The sequence below is a fragment of the Mesoplodon mirus genome (assembly GCF_964341445.2).
Source record: "Mesoplodon mirus genome assembly, chromosome: 7".
Taxonomy (NCBI): Eukaryota; Metazoa; Chordata; class Mammalia; order Artiodactyla; family Ziphiidae; genus Mesoplodon; species Mesoplodon mirus.
The window spans coordinates 127318802-127338862 of NC_138983.1; the positions used below are offsets into that span (position 1 = coordinate 127318802).

At 47.8% G+C, this 20061-nt stretch overlaps 2 protein-coding genes across 2 annotated transcripts; both read left to right on the forward strand.

Annotated features, from left to right (window-relative positions):
• Positions 1–2234: 2234 nt before the first annotated feature.
• On the forward strand, positions 2235–4093 carry UPK2 (uroplakin 2; the record flags this gene model as incomplete). Its single annotated transcript, XM_082629731.1, has 5 exons — positions 2235–2310; positions 2764–2898; positions 3086–3224; positions 3484–3554; positions 3957–4093. 5 exons carry the CDS (start codon positions 2235–2237, stop codon positions 4091–4093), a joined length of 558 nt encoding a protein of 185 aa, XP_082485857.1.
• A 5422-nt stretch (positions 4094–9515) lies between these two features.
• FOXR1 (forkhead box R1) lies at positions 9516–19700 on the forward strand (the record flags this gene model as incomplete). The annotated part of the gene is made up of 9 exons (XM_082629514.1): positions 9516–9521; positions 10720–10851; positions 10932–11120; positions 16204–16288; positions 17173–17247; positions 17350–17597; positions 17839–18065; positions 18917–19155; positions 19623–19700. 9 exons carry the CDS (start codon positions 9516–9518, stop codon positions 19649–19651), a joined length of 1230 nt encoding a protein of 409 aa, XP_082485640.1. The 3' UTR covers positions 19652–19700.
• Positions 19701–20061: the final 361 nt, after the last annotated feature.

Here is a 20061-nt window from a genome sequence, read left to right on the forward strand (position 1 = left end):
CATAATTTCAGATGAGGATGAGGGCTTAGGAGTGGACCCAACACGACGCACTCTGCAATAAACTCAACCTCTTCTCCTTTCTCCTCCTGGTTTGTGACTGAAATGGGAAGGGATATCTCCTAAGCCCAAGTGTAAACATCCTCCCAGTTGGTGATGGGATTTGAAGAGTACTAAGAAGATCCCTCATGCCTGGAATTCCACCATTTAGTCTGTTCCCGCTCTCCAAAGTTCTCAATGTGCAAAAGATCCTCTTTCAGTTTGTAGAACGATGATAAGATCTGATCTCAAAGGGGACAAAAGCCGAGGTGCAGGAAAAACGGATTCAGTTCTTCACCCAAAGGCAGCCTGTCCTGGGAGACTGGGGAAAAACACCTGCTCCTGATCTCCATCACGGGATTCAGAGGGTGTGTGTGGTGGGGGGGAGGCAATACAGAGCATCTGGCGACTCAAAGTGTGGGTCTCCCAGACTAGCATCAATCAACGTTACCTGGAAGCTCGTTAGAAACGCAGAATTTCAGGCTCCGCACCTCAGACCCACTGACTCAGAAACTGCATCTTAACAAGATCCCCGGTGATTCATATGCACATCAAATTTGGAGAAGCGCTGGTCTGAGGCCCTCCTACTCTGCTTGGGCCCATGAGTCCTATTTTTATTATCACCGCCTGCTCACACCCCAGGCCTTGAGCCTACCTTCCCACCGTGGGGGTAAGGACACAACCCTACCAGCCCCTTACTTCCTTACCAGGACCCCGGGCCTCTTCCAGGACTGGGGAAGCTAGAGTGACTCCTGGAGCAGAAAGACACATAACACTCTCTGAGGAGGTCTACGACCTCTCCTGACAAAGTATTCCATGTTCCACAAGTGGTTCTAGTGCTGAGTCTCAGTTTCCACATCCACAAAAGGTAGCCAATGACATCTATCACCCAGGATGGCTGTGAGGGTAAGTGTGGAGCAAGCAAAGACCCTGCCCAGGGCTCAGGGTAGGTGCCTTCTCCTCTTGTCTTCTCTCCACTCACAATTCCTTCTTCACGTCTCTCTAACACTGATGGTCTCTAACACGGATGGTGCCATCAGAGAAGTTGTGTCTCTTTTTCATTTTCTCCTACCAGGTCTCTCTCTTTTCTTTTTTATTTATTTATTTATTTTTAATTTATTTATTTTATTTATTTTTGGCTGCATTGGGTCTTCGTTGCTGTGCGGGGGCTTTCTCTAGTGGTGGTGAAAAGGGTCTACTCTTTGTTGTGGTGTGCGGGCTTCTCAGTGCAGTGGCTTCTCTTGCTGCAGAGCATGGGCTCTAGGCACGCGGGCTTCAGTAGTTGTGGCTCGCGTGCTCAGTAGTTGTGGCGCACAGGCCTAGTTGCTCTGCGGCATGTGGGATCTTCCCGGACCAGGGCTCGAACCCGTGTCCCCTGCATTGGCAGGCGGATTCTTAACCACTGTACCACCAGGGAAGCCCCTCTCTCTCTTCTTTATTCTCAAACAGTTCACAAAGGTTGCTGACCAAGGCTGACTGTACCCACCCCCACCCCCACTGGGTGGGTCAGTGCCCACCTCTCCGAACGCTGGAAGTCCTCTGCGGCATCCTTGGTCCCACTCTATAGAAGAATGGGAAGCCCTGTGCGCTCCCGGGCACCCACACCCCTCTGCCTCTCCCAGAGCTCAGGGCCTGGGCCTCAGTGGATGCCAAGAACTGGAACCCCTGGCTCTGATGCCCCCACCCCCTACTACCTGTTTCTCTCAGCTTCTCTCCCATTCCTGCCCAGTCAAGGCCCTTTCAGGAGCCCCTCAGGGTTATTCTCCTCTCCCTGCACACGAGGGCAAACTCAGAACTTGTCGCCCTCCTAGGAGGAGCCCCGCACCACCTGAGGGGAACGGTCCTCTACAGGCTGGGCTCCAGATGCACGTGCAGGCAGGAACACTCATGCCCTTACACATGGGTGCCCCAGAAGAAGGGGGTTTTCCTCCCCCCACCTTAGTTACCCTGCCCCTCTGCAGGTGACTAAGCCACCAAGATCCAGCCAGGGCCTCCCCCTTCTTGGCCTGAGGGCTAGCTCCCCATCCTGAAAAACCTGTCTGGGGCCCTCCCCTGAGGCTGTAGGGCCCAAGGGGCAGGTTGGACAGGATTCCCCTCTAGCCCCTCCCACCCCCAGGACAAAATCAGACACCCCCAGGGCAGGGCCTCACTTTCCTTAGGAAGCCACAGCCTGCCAGCACCCACCCCAGCTCCCAGCTATGGCATCTCCGCTGCCTGTCCGGACCTTGTCCTTGATCCTGATTCTGCTGGCTGTCCTGGCCCCCGGGGCTGCAGGTTTCTGCCATCTCTGGCCAGGGTGGGGAGGGGCTCAGGGGTCTGGAGAGGAGGGACTGTGCCTTCCAGGGCTCTCAAAGAGGGGCTGGTCTGGCCAGTTGAGGTTGGGGGACTGGTGATGGCAGTGACCAGGCATCAGTCACTGGGGCCCAGGGCACACTCCTGGTCCCAGATCCAGGAGGCAGGGAGGTGTGGGGAAGAGTCCAAGGCTATGGATATGGGTGGGGTTGGGCTCTGCCCCTCTTGGCACCCAGGGTCTAGCGGCTTGGTGGGGTACCTAGCTTCTGCAGCTCAAGCCTGCCACCTGGTGGTCACACAGGCAAAGATTCGTGTTCTGCAAACGGACTGCAGAATAGGACTCTTCATCCTTAGAGAGGCCCCCCAGGGGTGGGGGGCAGATCTATTGATGAGAGGGGGATTGATCCTCCCCTGTATTCCCTCCTGGTCCCCCAGCCGACTTCAACATCTCAAGCCTCTCTGGTCTGCTGTCCCCAGCGCTGACGGAAAGCCTGCTAGTTGCCCTGCCCCCCTGTCACCTCACAGGGGGCAATGCCACACTGATGGCCCGGAGAGCCAATGACAGCAAAGGTCTGCTACCCCCTCCCAGGCATACCCTAGTCCCCAGAGGTCCCTTCCCAGGACACCCGGCATCCCTGCTCCCACTCATCCCTTCCTATTGACCCCCTTCTTGGGCCATCCATACTCTAAATACTGCCCCTCTCCTTGGGGTCTCCAGAAACTTGACCCTGCCTTACACCCCCGATTTCCTGCCCAGTGGTGAAATCTAGCTTCGTGGTGCCTCCATGCCGCGGACGCAGGGAGCTGGTGAGCGTGGTGGACAGTGGGTCTGGCTTCACGGTCACCCGGCTCAGTGCATACCAGATGACAAACCTAGTACCGGGAACCAAATACTAGTAAGTACCGGACCCTGGCCTGGGGCATCTGTGGGAGGGCCTACAGGAGGAGAAGCTGGGTCCTGACTTTGGTGTTGGTTGTGGGAGGTGGTCAGCATGGGGGAGAGTGAGGGCACAGCTAAAGGGGTCAAGAATGCACCCCTCCTGGGCACAACAGGAGGCACAGCTGTGAATGGGGAGGCCTGGGCTCCCTCTTACCCTAAGTCCCAGATACTCACTGAGGATTCTCTCCTCTCTCTCCCAAATCTCACCACAAAAGCATTTCCTACCTAGTGACGAAGGGGGCATCCACTGAGTCCAGTAGAGAGGTCCCAATGTCCACACTTCCTCGTAAGTAACATCTCAGGGCCCCAAAGGCTTTCCAGGCCCCTCCCACCCCATCCCGCAGCTGCCCCTCCCTGTGCTCCCTTAGCTCCTTTGCTTACCTCTACCTTCACGCTGAGCCCTTGGCATTTTAAGTGGCTGTTGACTCATCTGCCCGCACTGCTAAACGTTGTGGGTAGCGAATGTGTCTGATTAATTTCTGTATCCTCAGTGCCTGACATAGGAGATGCTTCATAAATGTGTTTTTGATGGATGTCTGCATCCCTCCAACGAGTCGTTGGTTGGTTGGGTGAATAAATGGGTGAAGGGATGGCTGGTTGGATGAATGGATGAGGGGCTAGGCTGGGAGCCTTGGGAAGGATGGGGGCCGCTCCTGACCACAACGGCCTCCCTCCTCTCTTCTGACAGGAAGGAAGGCAGAATCTATCGGGCTGGGAATGGCCCGGACGGGGGGCATGGTGGTCATCACCGTGCTGCTCTCTGTAGCCATGTTCCTGCTGGTTCTGGGCTTCATCATCGCCCTGGCACTGGGCGCCCAAAAGTGAGGAGGACAGCACCAGGCAGCAGGCTCTGCCAGGAAGTCCAAGGCACCGTCCATTTCCCCAGCTCAGGGCTCTGCTTTTGCTCCTGTCTCCTCTGCTGAAAAGACTGCCTGCTCCCAGGCCACAGTCGCCAGGCTCTGGCTCCTCTGGAGCCATCACCTCCCCTCCCTGCCCTCTCTCCACCGCAGCCCTTTCCTCCCTCGCTCCCCCTCCCTGTCCCCTAAGGCCTCACCTTGGCCCAACACTCCCAATTATTCCCCTCATCCCACTCGTGTCAGAATTGGTTTTCCTCCCATTTCACCTCTTTAACCAATCCCTACCCCTGACAGACAGGAATTTTTCCTTCCCTCAGTGAATTTAGTCCCTACAATAAAACCTGATGCCATGTTGCTGTGTGTGTTTCTCTTCAACGCGCTCCACTTTGGGGTGAACCTATAGAATCTATGTCCAGGCTGCAGCTGCTCCCAGTCCTCTCTCTGCCCTGGAACCCCAAAGTTGCTTTTCCCAGGAGGTAGGAAGGGCTGGATGAGATAAGAATCCAAAAGTCAGGGAATTCCCTGGTGGCACAGTGGTTAAGAATCTTCCTGCCAATACAGGGGACACGGGTTCGAGCCCTGGTCCGGGAGGATCCCACATGCCGCGGAGCCACTAATCCCGTGAGCCACAACTAGTGATGCCCGCGCGCCTAGAGCCCGTGCTCTGCAACGAGAGAAGCCACTGCAGTGAGAAGCCCGCGCACCACAACGAAGAGTAGCCCCCGCTCCACACAACTAGAGAAAGGCCGTGCGCAGCAACGAAGGCCCAAAACAGCCATAAATAAATAAATTAATTAAAAATAAAAAAGAATCCAAGAGTCAGGGTTCTCAGACTCACACCTGGGCTGTGGGTTTTGCACCTTCCAGAGCAGGCCACCCAAGCAGGGGCCTGGGGTGGGGGTGAGGCCCAGGCTGGTGCATCACGTGGGGCCCTGAGGGCCTTTGTGGGGACCAGCAGGGCAAGGGGAAGCGCTGGGGGAAAGAGAGGCTCTGACCAGGAAAAGACAGAGGGCCACCAGGGTGAGACCCAAGGACAGGGTGCTGGGGGCAAGGGGAGTGGAAAATAGGCGAAAGAGTCTCTAGGAGGAGAGAGCAGAAATGGAAGAACCCTGCCGGAGGGGGCAAGAGTGGTACCGTGGGGTAACAGAGGGAATAGACCGGGAGTGCTCATCCTCATTCACTTGTGTCCTCTCCAATATATATTCCTTCTAAGGACCTTTGCCTTGCTCTTAGGGTAAAGACCAAAATCTTTAAGGTGACCTTCAAAGACAGCCCTGGGTCTCTCCCCTAACTGCCCCTCTGGCTCTCACCATGTGCCTTCTAATGTCCTGTGTTTCCTCTTGCCTCAGCGCCTTTGCACAGACTATTCCTTAAGCACAGGCTGCTCTGAAGACTGCCCCCATGCCCACTCCATTCTATTTGCATAGTTAAGCCAGCTTCCCCAAGGAAGGCTTCTCTGACCTCCACCCCCCATTAGGCTGGGTTCTCCGATCCCATCTTTCATAGCATTACTATGTTTATTATTATGTTTATGTGATTATTCAATTGTCTTCCCACCAGCCTTTATGTTCCCTGGGAGTTGTAGCTTTGCTCCCAAGGGCCTATAGTACCTTTGCGGTGCCTGGAACACAGTGGATACTCAATAAATATTGTTGAATAAGTGAACGAACGAATGAATTAACAAGCCCCTGAAGAGAAGGCGGGGGCTAGGAAAGTGCCAAAAATTCTGCAAAAACAATAAAAAATGACACAGAGTTAGAAGATGCTGGAACAATGGTCTAATGGTCCCTTTCTAGAGTACTCCAGGAGCCCGGGAGAGGGAGGCGATGGAAGAGAAGAACAACAATCTCTGTTACTTCCACGAACACTAACTTAGCATTTATTACGTGCCAGGTGCTACTGAAGGTGCTAGGGATAAACTGTGAAAAGACACTGTTCCTCCCTCGTGGAACTACATGGAAGTTAGTGGAGGATACAGATTCCCCCAAATGCGAACAAGTAAATAAATAAAACTGGAATAAGTGCTACGATAGATGAGAGGAGGCGAGCACTGGGACCCTCCTTAGTTTCAGTGGGCTTGACTGAGCTGAGGCCTGGAGTCAAGAGGGAGGGTCAGGGAGGATGGTTCAGGCCCTGCTTCCCACCCTAACTGCACCAGGTGAGGGAGGTTTGGTGCCCACCCCTCTTGTATTGTGGGAAGAGCATCAGACAAGGAGCAAAACTGTGCCGCACATTAGAATCATCCAGGGAGGTTTTAAAAATCCCAACACTGAGGCCATACCCCACACCAGAATCGGAATGACTGGGGGTAGGATCCAGGCATTAGTACTTTTTTTTTTTTTTTTTTTTTTTGCGTACGCGGGCCTCTCACGGCTGTGGCCTCTCCCGTTGCGGAGCACAGGCTCTGGACGCGCAGGCTCAGTGGCCATGGCTCACGGGCCCAGCCGCTCCGCGGCATGTGGGATCTTCCCGGACCGGGGCACGAACCCGTGTCCCCTGCACCAGCAGGCGGACTCTCAACCACTGCGCCACCAGGGAAGCCCAGGCATTAGTACTTTTTAAAGATCCCCAGGGGATTCCAATGTGCAGCAAAGTTTGGATATTACTGACACAAACATTTTAGAAATTGTGGTAAAATGAATGTAACATAAAATGTACTATTTTAACCATTTTTAAGTGTACAGGTCAGTGGCATTAAGTACACTTACAATGTGCAGCCACCACCACTATCTATCTCCAGAACCTCATTAGCCCAAACGGAAATTCTGTACCCATTAAACAATACGTCCCCATTCCTTCCTCCTCCACTCTTGGCAACCACCGTTCTTTATGTCTCTATAAATCTGGCTATTCTAGATATACAGGTGGAAGTGTACAAAATTTGTCCTTTTGTGTCTGGCTTATTTCACTTAGCATAATATTTTCAAGGTTCATCCATGTTGTAGCATGCATCAGAATTTTATTCTTTTTTAAGGTTAAATAATATTCCACTGTATGTATATACTACCTTCATCCACTGACGGACATTTGGGTTGTTTCCACTTTTAGATATTGTGAATAAGGCTGTCGAACATGGGTATAGAGATGTATGTTCAAATCTCTGATTTCACTTCTTTTGGTTATATACTGAGAAATGAGATGGTTAGATCATATGGTAATTCTACATTTTTTTTCAATTTTTTTTTTTTTTTGGCTGCATTGGGTCTTCACTGCTATGCACGGGCTTTCTCTAGTTGCGCTGAGTGGAGGGCTACTCTTCGTTGCTGTGCACAGCCTTCTCATTGCAGTGGATTCTCTTGTTGCAGAGCACGGACTCTAGGCATGCAGGTTTTAGTAGTTGCAGCATGCGGGCTCAGTAGTTGCGGCACGTGGGCCCTAGTGTACGCGGACTTCAGGAGTTGTGGTGAGTGGGCTCAGTAGTTGTGGCTCACGGGCTTAGTTGCTCCGCAGCATGTGGGATCTTCCTGGACCAGGGATTGAACCTGTGTCCCGTGCATTGGCAGACAGATTCTTAACCACTGCGCCACCAGGGAAGTCCCTACATTTTTTGGTTTGAGGGCCTGCACCATTTTACATTCCCACCAGTTATTCACAAGGATTCCAATTTCTCCACATCCTAGTCAACAGCTGCTATCTTCTGTGTTTTGTTTATTTTTATAATAGCTGTCCCAATGGATGTGGTAGTATCTCATTGTGGTTTTTATTTGCATTTCTCTAATGTTAATGATATAAAAGCACATCTTTTCATGTGCTTATTGGATATTTGTATTTCTTCTCTGGAGAAATGTCTATTCAAGTCCTTTGCCCATTTTTAAATTGGGTTGTTTGGGTTTTTTGATGAGTTGTGGGAGTTCTTTATATATTCTGGATGTTAACCCCTTATCAGAGATATGATTTACATGATATAAACATTCTTAAATGATACTCTAATTTTAAAAGGGCTATGGGGGTGGGGGTGGGGGGGTGATGAACTGGGAGATTGAGATTGACATATATACACTAATATGTATAAAATAGATAACTAATAAGAACCTGCTGTACAAAAAATAAATAAATAAAATAAAATTCAACAACAACCAAAAAAGGGCTATAGGGGACTTACTTCCCTGGCACTCCAGTGGTTAAGACTCTGTGCTCCCAATGCAGGGGGCATAGGTTCGATACCTGGTTGGGGAACTAAGATCCCGCATGCCACACAGTATAGCCTAAAAAATAAATAAATAAAAGGGAAAAAAATAAAAATAAAAAATAAATAAAAAGGGCTACAAAAGGGTGGATGCATTACAATAACATTTTTTATAAAACAAAAATGAAACACTCATAAGGAAAAAGATTGGAATAATATACATCAGAATGTAATTAATTATTACCTCTGGTTGATAACAAGAATGATTTTTTTTTTTTTTAACAAGAATGATTTTTATTTTATTGTTTTTTCTTTCTATACTTCCAAGTTTTATGCATCAAACATGTATTATTTTTATAATTAGGTAAATTGTCATAAAAGTTATTGTTATTATTGATATTAAAGGTAGAGTCCCAGTAAATTTTTTAAAAGAAAGCTGTTGTTTTCACCATAGTTAAAACAATATTTATTGAGGGTCTCCTATGCACCAGGTACTACTCTCAAAATTTCTGGTTGGGACTTTCCTGGTGGCTCGGTGGGTAAGAATCCGCCTGCCAGTGCAGGGGACACAGGTTCGAGCCTTGGTCCAGGAAGATCTCACATGCCACAGAGCAACTAAGCCCGTGTGCCACAACTACTGAAGCCTGCAGACCTAGAGCCTGTGCTCCGCAACAAGAGAAGCCACTGCAATGAGAAGCCCACGCACCACAACGAAGAGCAGCCCCCGCTCACCACAACTAGAGAAAGCCCACGTGCAGAAATGAAGACCCAATGAAGCCAGAGATAAATAAATAAATTTATTTATTTAAAAAAAATCTGGTCTAGTAGACAAGCAACAGGCAACACAGTATAGGGTGGATGAGCTCTGATGGGAAAACCCAGTATGCACAAAGGAACCAGAGGGGGTTGCCTCACCCTCTGGCCAAATCTGAACAATTTAAGAATTAAAACAAATAATTACAGTTCTGAATTATGATCCACTCTGTAAAATAAGAATCAATCCTTTGAAAAAAAGAAGAATCAATCCTTTGAGTCCATACTGATAACAACTAAACAAAATGAGATAAGGAAAAGCTCTTTACAACAGAATGCCAACTAAATAAATGGAGATGGAATGACTGATTTAGAAAAATCAGGGAATTCCCTGGCGGTCCAGTGGTTAGGACTCAGTGCTTTCGTTATGGTGGGCCTGGGTTCAATCCCTGGTTGGGGAACTAAGATCCCACAGTCAAAAAAAAAAAAAAAAAATCATCATTTCACGCCCATGATAGTAATGATTAAATAGGCAAGAATAGTAAATGGACGCTAGAATCTGTGGGTCCAAACTTGATAAGAAACAGGATTTTAGATCACTTTAAAGTATCTCCCCACAAATTGCTTACTAATTACAAAAGAAAAAAAAAGGTAACTTCACAGTTGAGAAACATGATGGATACAACAAATAATGAGACAAACTGGCATCATGGGCCTTTTGATGTGATGTACTAAGAAGGAAACATCACTTCTCTGGTATTGTTGCCAAAAACGCATAATCTAAGTCTAATTATGAGGAAATTAGGGACATTCTACAAAATAAATGGCCTGTACTCTTCAAAAATGTCAGTGTTATGAAAGATTTAAAAGTCTGGTGGGAGGGTGGTGGGATGAATTGGGAGATTGGAATTGACATATATACACTAATATGTATAAAATAGATAACTAATAAGAACCTGCTGTATAAAAAAAATAAATAAAATTTAAAATAAATAAATAAATAAATAAATAAATAAAAGTCTGAGAAACTGCTCCAGATTAGAGACTAAAGAGACATAAATATTAAATGCCCTGCATGATCCTGAATTGGATTCTAGTCCAGAAAACAAATTAAATAAAGGACACTATTGGGACAATTGGTGAAATCGGAATAGAATGTGAACATAGTATTGAATCACTGTTAAATTTTGATGATTTTCTTGTTTCTGATTTTCTGGTTATGTAAACCAATACCCATGTTTTTAGGAAATACACACTTAAGTATTTGTGGGTAAAGGGACATGACGTCTGCAAATTACTCTCAAACAGTTCAGAAAAAATAATGTATGTCTTACATACATGGAGACAAAAGCAAAAATGTGATGAAATGTTAATAATTGGTATAATTGGTGAGTTACAGGATTTAGGTATACTGGAATTTTTTATAGTATTCTTGGGACTTCTGTAAATTTGAAATTATGAAAAACAAAATTTAAATATCACCATTCAAAAAAATAAAATAATAAAAAAATCACCATTTAATCCTATCTCCACCATATATTTACAGATGTAATCTTGGATAAACCATGAAATCTTCCAAACTTCCAGAAAGTAGCTATTAATACCACCACGGGATCATTCTTCAATGGTAGACTGATTTACTAAATAAAAGAAGAGCTTGGTGCAAATGTAGAGGGGAAAGAGGGCCTGGGGTACCTCCCTTCTGGACCCCCAAGGTTCCCAAATTAAAGCGGGTGGAGCTTGCAGAAAGACGTGGCAAGGAGCACTACGTGGAGGCTCGAGAGCAAGGGTGTCAGCAGGACTGGGCACACCTGAGCGGGCTCCGACCTAAGTCAATCAGAGCGCGGGTATTTGAGGAAGTGCCTCCTAGGCCTCACCCTCATTCTCTCCAGACTTTCCCACCCTGTACCGGCTCTCCCTCCTCTAGCTAATCGTGGACCTGAAGCTCCAGCACCTAGACTTCTGGGCCAGCCTCCATGGCCAGGTCCCGGGATTGCTGGACTGGGACATGGGGAACGAGTGCTTTCTGGCCTTCACCACTACGCACCTGCCCTTAGCGGAACAAAACCGTGAGTGTCTGAGAGGGGGGTCGTGGGGGATGGGCGCGCCGCGGAGGGTCGGAGGCTCGTGGGCGCGCAGGGCCGGAAGCTTCCCAGCCTTTGACTTGCTCGCCACTCGCCCCCGCGAGCCCCGTGACTATGTTGCGTTTGGGGCCCCGCGCCCCCTTTGCTGAGCCCCGGAGCTCCCACCCCGCCCCCACTTTTTCCGAGGGGCAATGGAGTCCCCGCCTCGACGGAAAGCCCAGGGAGGGAAGCGGTCCTGCCTGAACACGGCCTTTCAATCCTACCCCATCCGCCCCGGCTAAATCCCAGAACTTTCTAGGCCTCTTCTCGGCCTTTTCTCCATGGCGCCTACGCCATCAGGGCACACTACCTGTTCGTTCATCTTTCTCTTAATATCTTTTTAAAATCGGTTTTGTTCATGGCTGTATCCCCACCTCTTAATACATTGTCTGACATCTAGAGGTGCTCAATATTTGCTGAATGGATAGTTGACCGCTGTCTTTTAAAAACTTTTTTTTGTTTGGTCCTCAACTGTTGAGATTTGAGGTAATCACCTCCTACATTCATGGTACATGATTGCCATCTGTTTGGGCAAAGTACTTGGATTAACTCATTCAATCCCCACCCACTTTTGTCACCTCCCACACTCTCAAGTATCTACCCTAATCCATTTAATGTCTTTAGATAGGTAGGTGTATCTTTGAAAACTGTTTAGCATTATTTTGCTTTTATAGGTGACCTTAATTTACATAAACTCATTGCTTTTTTTCCCCTCATTCAAATTGTTTTTGAGAGTTATTTTGGTTGCTAAATGCAAATCTGGTTCATCATTTCTTTCTTTTTTTTTTTTTTTGCGGTACACAGGCCTCTCACTGTTGTGGCCTCTCCCGCTGCGGAGCACAGGCTCTGGACGCGCAGGCTCAGCGGCCATGGCTCATGGGCCCAGCCGCTCCGCGGCATGTGGGATCTTCCCGGACTGGGGCACGAACCCGTGTCCCCTGCATCGGCAGGCGGACTCCCAACCACTGCGCCACCAGGGAAGCCCTGGTTCATCATTTCTGATTGCTGTGTGGTATTCTATCATCTGCATACATTACTTTTTGCATTTTAATTCTCCTTACTGATGGAGACAAAACTCCATTGGAACTCTTTGCCACCATAAGTAATGCTGACGAACATTCTTGTATCTTCACTGATTCAAGAAATATTTATTGAGCACCTCCAATTTGCCAGGCACTGTTCTGGACACTCATGTGATACATCATGAACAAAACAGACAAGTCTTCATGGAGCTGACATTCTCCTGGGGCCACACAGGCAATCCACATAAAAATAAATAAATAAATAGATAGATAGATAGATACATAGTATGTTATAAGGTGATAACTGAGATGGGGGGAAAAGGACATGGTAAGAGGGCTCAGGAATGGGGGCTGGGAGGTGGTGGCAGCTACAGTTTTAAATAGGGTTGGTCTTCATTGGGAACATAGTATATGAGCAGAGCAGAGTTGAAGGAGGTGAGATAGTGAGCCAGAGGATACTTAGAGGAAAAGCTTCCCAGGCAGAATAAATAGCCAGTGTAGAAACCCTCAGGAATATGCCTGGAGGAACCGGTAAAGAGGCCAGTGAAGCTGGATCAAAGTAAATAAAGAGGAGAGTTCAGAGGGTGTGGGTCGTGGAGCGGAGATCAGGAAGAGCCCTCTTCCCCTTTGAGGGCGTTAGGGTTGACTCCAAGTAAGATGCAGCATGGTTGAAAGGTTTCGAACAGAGGAGTAACATGATCGCCAGCTTAGTGAGTGACCTGTGCCATTGCATAGTGTGCCTATACTTGGTTTACCGTCCTGCTATCACTGTCTTAAGATTTTTAATAATTTTTGAACAAGGAGGCCCACATTTTCTTTTTGCACTGGGCCCTGCAAATTATGTAGCTGATCCTGAATGATCTATAGTCTGAAAAGATCACTGTGGCTGCTGGGTTGAGGGTACGTTGTAAATGTAGAGCGACTGGGAAGCCAGGAGACTAGTTAGGAGGCTACTGTAGTAATCCAGACAAGAGCTGATGGCAGACTGCACCACCAGGGTGGTGGCAGAGGATGTGGTGAGAAGGTAGAACCAGGTGGATTCGCTTGATGGATTGGATGTGTGGTGTAAAAAAGAGAGATGAGAGGATGACTCCTCCAGAGTTTTTGGCTGATCAAGTGCAAGGATGGAGTTGTCTTGTAGTGAGATGGGGTAAGCTCCTGATAGGATATTTAGGGAGGAAAATCAGGAGTTCTGTTCTGAACATGCTGAGTTTGAGATATTTTTTAGATATCCAAGTAGAAATGTTGAGTAAGCTGGTGGATACAGAAGTCTGCAATTCTGGACAGAGGTATGCAGATATAAATTTTGAGAGTCTTTGGTACATGCCTGGCATTTAAGGGGTGAGAATAGAGAAGAACCAAGGATGAGCCCTGGGGGGCATTCCATTCTAAAGAGATTGGAGAGGAGATAAACCAAAAAAAAAAAAAAAAACTGAGGAAATGACCATTAAGAATCAAAACTGGTATTGTGGTTTCCTGGAAACCAAGTGAAGAAAGTGTTTCAAAGAAGGAGTGGTCACAGGACAGGAACACTGCTGTGAGAGGTCAGGTCAGAGGTGGGCTGACTATTGGATTTAGCAAAGCAGAGCCTTGATTATATGGTTTTGGTGGACTGCAGCCTTGATCATAGTGGTTTTGGTGGAGTGGTGGAGAAGAAAGACTAATTGGCAAGGGTTTAAGTGTGGAAGGGGGAGGAAGTGGAGACAAAGTATAGGCAGTTCTTTCGAGTTCTTCCTCAAAGGAAAGCAAAAATATGGAGTAGTGGCCTGGCACAGGAAGTGGGGACAAAAGAAGTTCTTGTTTTTAATAAGATGAGAGAATTAACAGCATATTTGAATGATGATAATGGTCCAGAGACAGAAATTTATAACAGAAAAGAGAGGAGACAGGAATTCCCTGGCCGTCCAGTGATTAGGACTTGGTGCTTTCACTGCTCCCTGGTTAGGAAACTAAGATCCCACAAGCCTCCCGAGGCCAAAATAAATTTCAAACACTGTCCTTGAGGAGGTGTGGGGCCACGTGTGTCAGAGAGAGCAGGGGAGGGAGATGGACAGAGGCACTATCCTTTGATCCCACTGAGATCACCCATCTGTTGATCCCATCACCCTTTCCCGGCTCTCAAAGAGCAGAGTTAGAGAGGATGTCCTCTCTGTAACTAACCTGGAATCCCCCAAACAGGCTCACTGTCTTGCATACACCGTTGACTCCTTTGGCTCTCTATGGCTTTGGAACACTTGCTTGGCCAAACCACAACCCTGATTGAATCCAGCTCTACCAAACAAGTGCTCCAAAGCCATAGATCAATGGATTGGGGTTATCAGTTGGTATCAAAAGAGATGGCTGGAAAGAGGAGGTGGTGCATTTTTACCTGGTGCAAAAATGAGGTTATGGAGAGGTTGCAGTTATTGGTTTAGGTTATGACAGTGAGGACTGTCTACATTAGGATGGAAGGTAGAATTTTGGGAGGAGAAGAGTTCAAGAAACTAGAGGCCAGGTTATTAGGATAATCATCTATGTATCTATTGAAACAGCCAAGATTTAAGGCAGGAGTAGCACTGGTGACAGTGAGCCAGGAACTAAATTCCTCTAAATGAGGGGGAGTGGCCGAGAATTTGGTAGATGATGGTAGCAATGAAAATTAGTATATAAATTCTTCTATTAACTTGAATAGACACACCCAGGATTAGACAGTAAATTGTAGTGCTGCCTGATTATTCTTCACCAGCACCAGTTGCTATTCAGATGTAATAAAGGATCCTATTTCACTGCATCTTTGCCAACACTTGGTATTACCTCTTTTTATAATTCTTGTCAGTTTGATGTAAAGTATTATATCATTCTTTTATTGTGTTCCTATTACTAGTAAGGCTGAGCATCTTCAGGTAGCCCCTCCTTCTGAATACTGATTCGTATCTTACCCATGTATAGATTTGTCTTAGCCTTTTATTTTTTGATTTGTAGGAGCTGTCTATCAGAGAATTGAGAGTTCTGGAAATGATTTTTTTTCTGGTTTATTATCTATTGATTTTTTTTCCCCTCGTGAGTTTTACTGTGCAGAACCTTTCAATCTTTATGTGTTATAATATCTGCATTAAATGTATAGGTTAATTTGAGGATAATTGGCATCTTTATAGTATGTATTATATGTCTTTGTTTATTGAAGTCTTTTAGGTCCTTAAGTAGTAGGTATATCTTTTTCACATAAAGGTCCATTCTTTGATGAGTTAACCCCTAGATACATTATAACTCTGGTTGCTATTGTGAACAGCACCTTTTTGAAAAAAAGATTTTTTATTTTCCAGTTTCTTAATGCTGGTATAGAGGAACAGTGGTGATTAGTATGTTGGTCTTATATCCAGCAAACTTGCTGGACTCTTATTGGTTCTAATAATTTATATATCGATTTTGTATGGTTTTCTTTTAGTCTATGTTTTTTTCTGTAAATAATTATAGTTTTGCCTTTTTCTTTCTTATATCTCTTACTACTTTTTCCTTTTTAGAATACTGTGTTGAACATTAATGATGTAATGGGCATCCTTTCTAATTACTGAGTTCTCTAATAAGTATATCATCATTTTCCAGACAAAAACCTAGATTCATCTGTAATATGATGACACTCATGGGAACAATGAGGGGGACAAAAGCCAGCTTTATGTCGAGCAGCTAGCTCTAATATGTACCTGATTTACTCTGAGCCCACCATGTATTCATTCATCCAGTTAAGTTGAGCTCCTCCCATATGCCAGGCAGTGAAGGAGACAGACCTGGAGATAGACACTAAGCAGGTAGTTACAATAAAATGTGTGCTACGGGAGTGTTTGGACAGGTAGTCAGAGAAGGCCTTCTTTAGAAAGATGTTTAAACAGAGACCTGATGGGTGAGTAGCAATTAACTAGGCAAGCAGGTAGAGGGAAGAGTGTTTCCAGCAAAGGGAACAGCTTAAGGGAAGGCAGAGGATCTAGATGTGGTCTGTTGGAGATGGGTGGAGAGCCTGGGAGGAATGACTCAACACTGATGAGGAGCCAGGGCCTTGTAGACTATCTCAGGAATTTAGATTTGGCCTAAAGGCCAAAGGTTTTACACTGAAGGGTGGCATGATTGGATTAACATTTTGGGAAGATCACTCAAACTGCAATATGGTAAGTTAAAGAAAAGAAGATAAACAGACCTTTTAGGTTACAGGCTTGGACTAGGATGGTAGAACTTGGTGATTGATTGGGTGTGGCTGTACGGGAAAGAGGAGTCAAGAATGATTTCCACTCACGGACACAGAAAACAAACTTATGGTGAACAAAGGGGAAGTGAGGGGGGGGCGTGGGGGGATAAATTAGGAGTTTGGGATTAACAGATACACACTACTGTACATAAAATAGATAACCAACAAGGGCCTACTGTAGAGCACAGGGAACTATGTTCAATATCTTGTAATAACCTACAATGGAAAAGAATCTGAAAAAGAATCTGTGTATATATATGCTTGTGTGTGTGTGTGTGTGTATAAAACTGAATCACTTTGCTGTACACCTGAAATGAACACATTGTAAATCAACCATACTTCAATTAAAAAATGGAGAAAAAAAAAAAAGGAATGATTTCCAAGTATGTAGCCTGGACAGCTGGTTAGATGGTGCCATATGCTGAAACAAGGAATGCAGGAGCAAGAGCAGGAAAATGGAGTTGAGTTTTAGAAATGTTCAAAATGCCTGTGGGTTATCCCATGGGCAGTTCTAGTTACGGGCTAGCAGAGAAGTCTGGGCTAGAGATAAAGATTTGTAAGCCTTGAATTTATAGATGGTGACTGACTAAAGTAACAGGCATTAATGAGATGGTTTAGGGGCCGTACTGTGGGGTGAGAAGAGAAGAATGCAGAGGAGAATGAAAAGGTCAGAGAGGTAAGGGGAAACCAGTAGAATATGGCATCATAACTTCCCAGGCAGGGCCCATAGCCATCTCCCAGGGAAGCTTCAAGGGGCCAAAATGAAAATCCTAGGATGTTTTGACTCTCTTCTTTTCTTTTTGCTAGTTGCCAGATATAAACTCCGAATAGTTGAGCCACCAAAACTACCTCTGGAAAAAAAACCCAACCCTGACAAAGATGGTGAGTGGATGGGAGTGAGTTCTCTGACACAAGCCCTGTGGCTTGGGCGGGACATCCAAAGCCCATGACCTATGGCCCGCAATCTCTTTTTTCTCTGCACAGGTCCAGATTTCGAGCCCAACCTGTGGATGTGGGTAGACCCCAACATTGTGTTCCCTCCTGGAAAGCTGGAGGTCCCAGAACCCAGGAAGGGGAAGAATCTGACAAGCATAGTCCCTTCCCCTCAGCCACCCCCAAAAGAAGATGACTTTGCCAAATGCCCACAGGCCACAGTGGTGGAGTCGCCATCACTTTCTGGAGACCAGTATCCCCCTCGGAAGCGGTTTGCCTCTTCCCCCAGCAACTGGGAGGTAGGGATTTCTGGGCTGTGGGTTGGACTTGGGATGTAGGCAGAGTGGGCACAGGGATGATGCAGCAGAGAGTTCTGTTTTCTTAGGGTTAACGAAGGGTTAATGGGTTCAGAAATTAGCTGTGCCCCTGGGTTGGGGAGAAGCCCAGATGGTGGCCCTAGACCACCACCCCTTCCTGCCACTGCACCCCTGGAGTAGAGGCCGTGGAGTCAGGACCAGTTCCTACTCTGTGCTCCTCTAGCTCACAGAAGAGGAGGAGGCTGAGGACCAGGATGACAGCTCCTCTGTGGCTCTCCGGTCCCCTCACAAAAGGGCCCCCCTCCAGAGTCGGAGGCTTCGGCAAGCCAACAGCCAGGAGGGGGGGCTGTGGTCCCGGCCCCCTCTCAATTACTTCCACCTAATTGCACTGGCATTAAGAAACAGTTCCCCCTGTGGCCTCAACGTGCAACAGATCTACAGTTTCACTCGGTATGTGCCGGGGGCCCTGTGAGGAGGGCGAAGGGAGGGGGCCGGGCCCTGCTCAGACACCTTCCAGGCCCTGAGCTGCTGCTTCAGTTCCCCCATCTGGGTCTGAGAGGATACTTCTCCTTTCCCAGGCACTGGTTCTGGGTTGCCCCCGGCTGTGTGTCCACACCTCACATAGGCAGGAAGATAGCCACCCCACCCCCTTTCACATCTAAGAAACTCCAACCTTTTTATACCTTAGTTCCTTAACATATAAAATCACCCGGGTCATAAATTCTCCCATCTTCCCTCTCAAGAACACCCAGTATAAAATCTGGTTTCCCCAACAGTTTCTCACATGCTTTCCCTTTGGACTGAACTGCCTGGCACAGCCTGTTCCCCAAGGACCCGGGGAAGCCGGGCTGAGAAGGGACTTACATTGAGCTTTGAGAGTCGGGTACCCATGAGTATGACGAGTTTCTCGGACCTTTTCCCTCTATTATCAGAAGAGTCGCAAAGTATTAATCCTCAAGAGGCGTCCTCCTTGACCAGGATTCCTCTGACAGGACCTTGTTGGCCTGATTTCTGCTCTGTTCCTGTTGCAAGTCAAACTCCTGAGCCCTCGGAGGGAGGGAGGAAAGCGAGCCAGGGAGTGGGGGCAGTGAACTGGGTCTATAAGGTGAGGCTCTGCACAAGCACTGCAGCAGGTGGAGGTCTGACACATGCTTAGGCGGCAGAGTGCGTCGTGGGCCAGCTTGCCCTTCTCCGACGTGAGAGAAGGGCTGAGGCTCCTGGCCCCGGGGGAGAACATTCTCCAGGGTAAGGCATCTCCCAGAGAGACCACACCTCTCCTTACCATTCCTCCCTATCTGCAGACAACATTTCCCCTTTTTCCGGACGGCTCCCGAAGGCTGGAAGAATACCGTGCGTCACAATCTCTGTTTCCGAGACAGCTTTGAGAAAGTGCCGGTCAGCATGCAGGGTGGCGCCAGCACACGGCCCCGATCCTGCCTCTGGAAGTTGACCGACGAGGGACACCGCCGCTTTGCAGAGGAGGCCCGCGCCTTGGCCTCCACTAAGCTGGAAACTATCCAACAGTGCATGAGCCAGCCAGGTGTGAGGCCTCGTCACACGTGGGGCTGAGGGGAGGGGCCCTGAAGATCCTGACCCAAGGCCGAGTGTGCAGGGAAGGAGCCAGGGTCACACGGGGAGGAGGGGGTGGCACCTACTGTAGGAAGGGGAGAGGACAGCAGTGTTCTGAGACCCTGGGGTGGTGCCTGCCTCAGGGGTCCCCCCACGCACAAGCACGGAACCTGAGGTGCTGGGAGTTGATGGAGAAACAGCTAAGGTGCAGCTGGCCCGACTCACAGCTCCGCAGCCTGGGGAAATGGTAACCACACAGTGTGAGAAGCATGGTATAAGAGGTTCTCCGCAAAGGGGGCTTTTTCTTCTCCTGGAGACCAGGTGGCATTTGGGCCTTGAGAGAGGAAAAGTAGATCATTTGCCGTGAGAGAGCTTTCCAGGCTTAGGGAACAGCGTCTGCAAACGACACATAGATCCCTTTGACTTCTTTCCTTACAGATGTGATGCCTTCCCTCTTCGACCTTTAGTTCCACAAACCATCTGTCAGCCCATGCCTTATTAAAGTTATCTGCAGCACCCTGGTGTGTGCGTGGTCTGAGGATGGGGCAGGGGTGGGGGCGGAGGCGAGCTCTGAGGTTGGAAATGGGATGCCCTCAGAGCTGATGGCTGGGCAAGTTGCCTGGTGCACAGCAAAGGGAGCCCACACTCTTCTTTCTTCAAAGGAAGAAAACACTCAACCCTCTTTAGGGTCCCATTTTTCTTGGGAGATGCTAGCATAAAGCAGCCAGGCCCGCAAAAGGCCCCCCCAAATCACCAGCCACTCATAGGAGTGGATGTAATCAGCTGGGGACAGTGAGGAGAGGCCTAGGGAAACACATCACCTATGGAACAGTTGAAGGAAAGACCCTTATAGGAGGCCACGAAGGAGCAGTGAGAA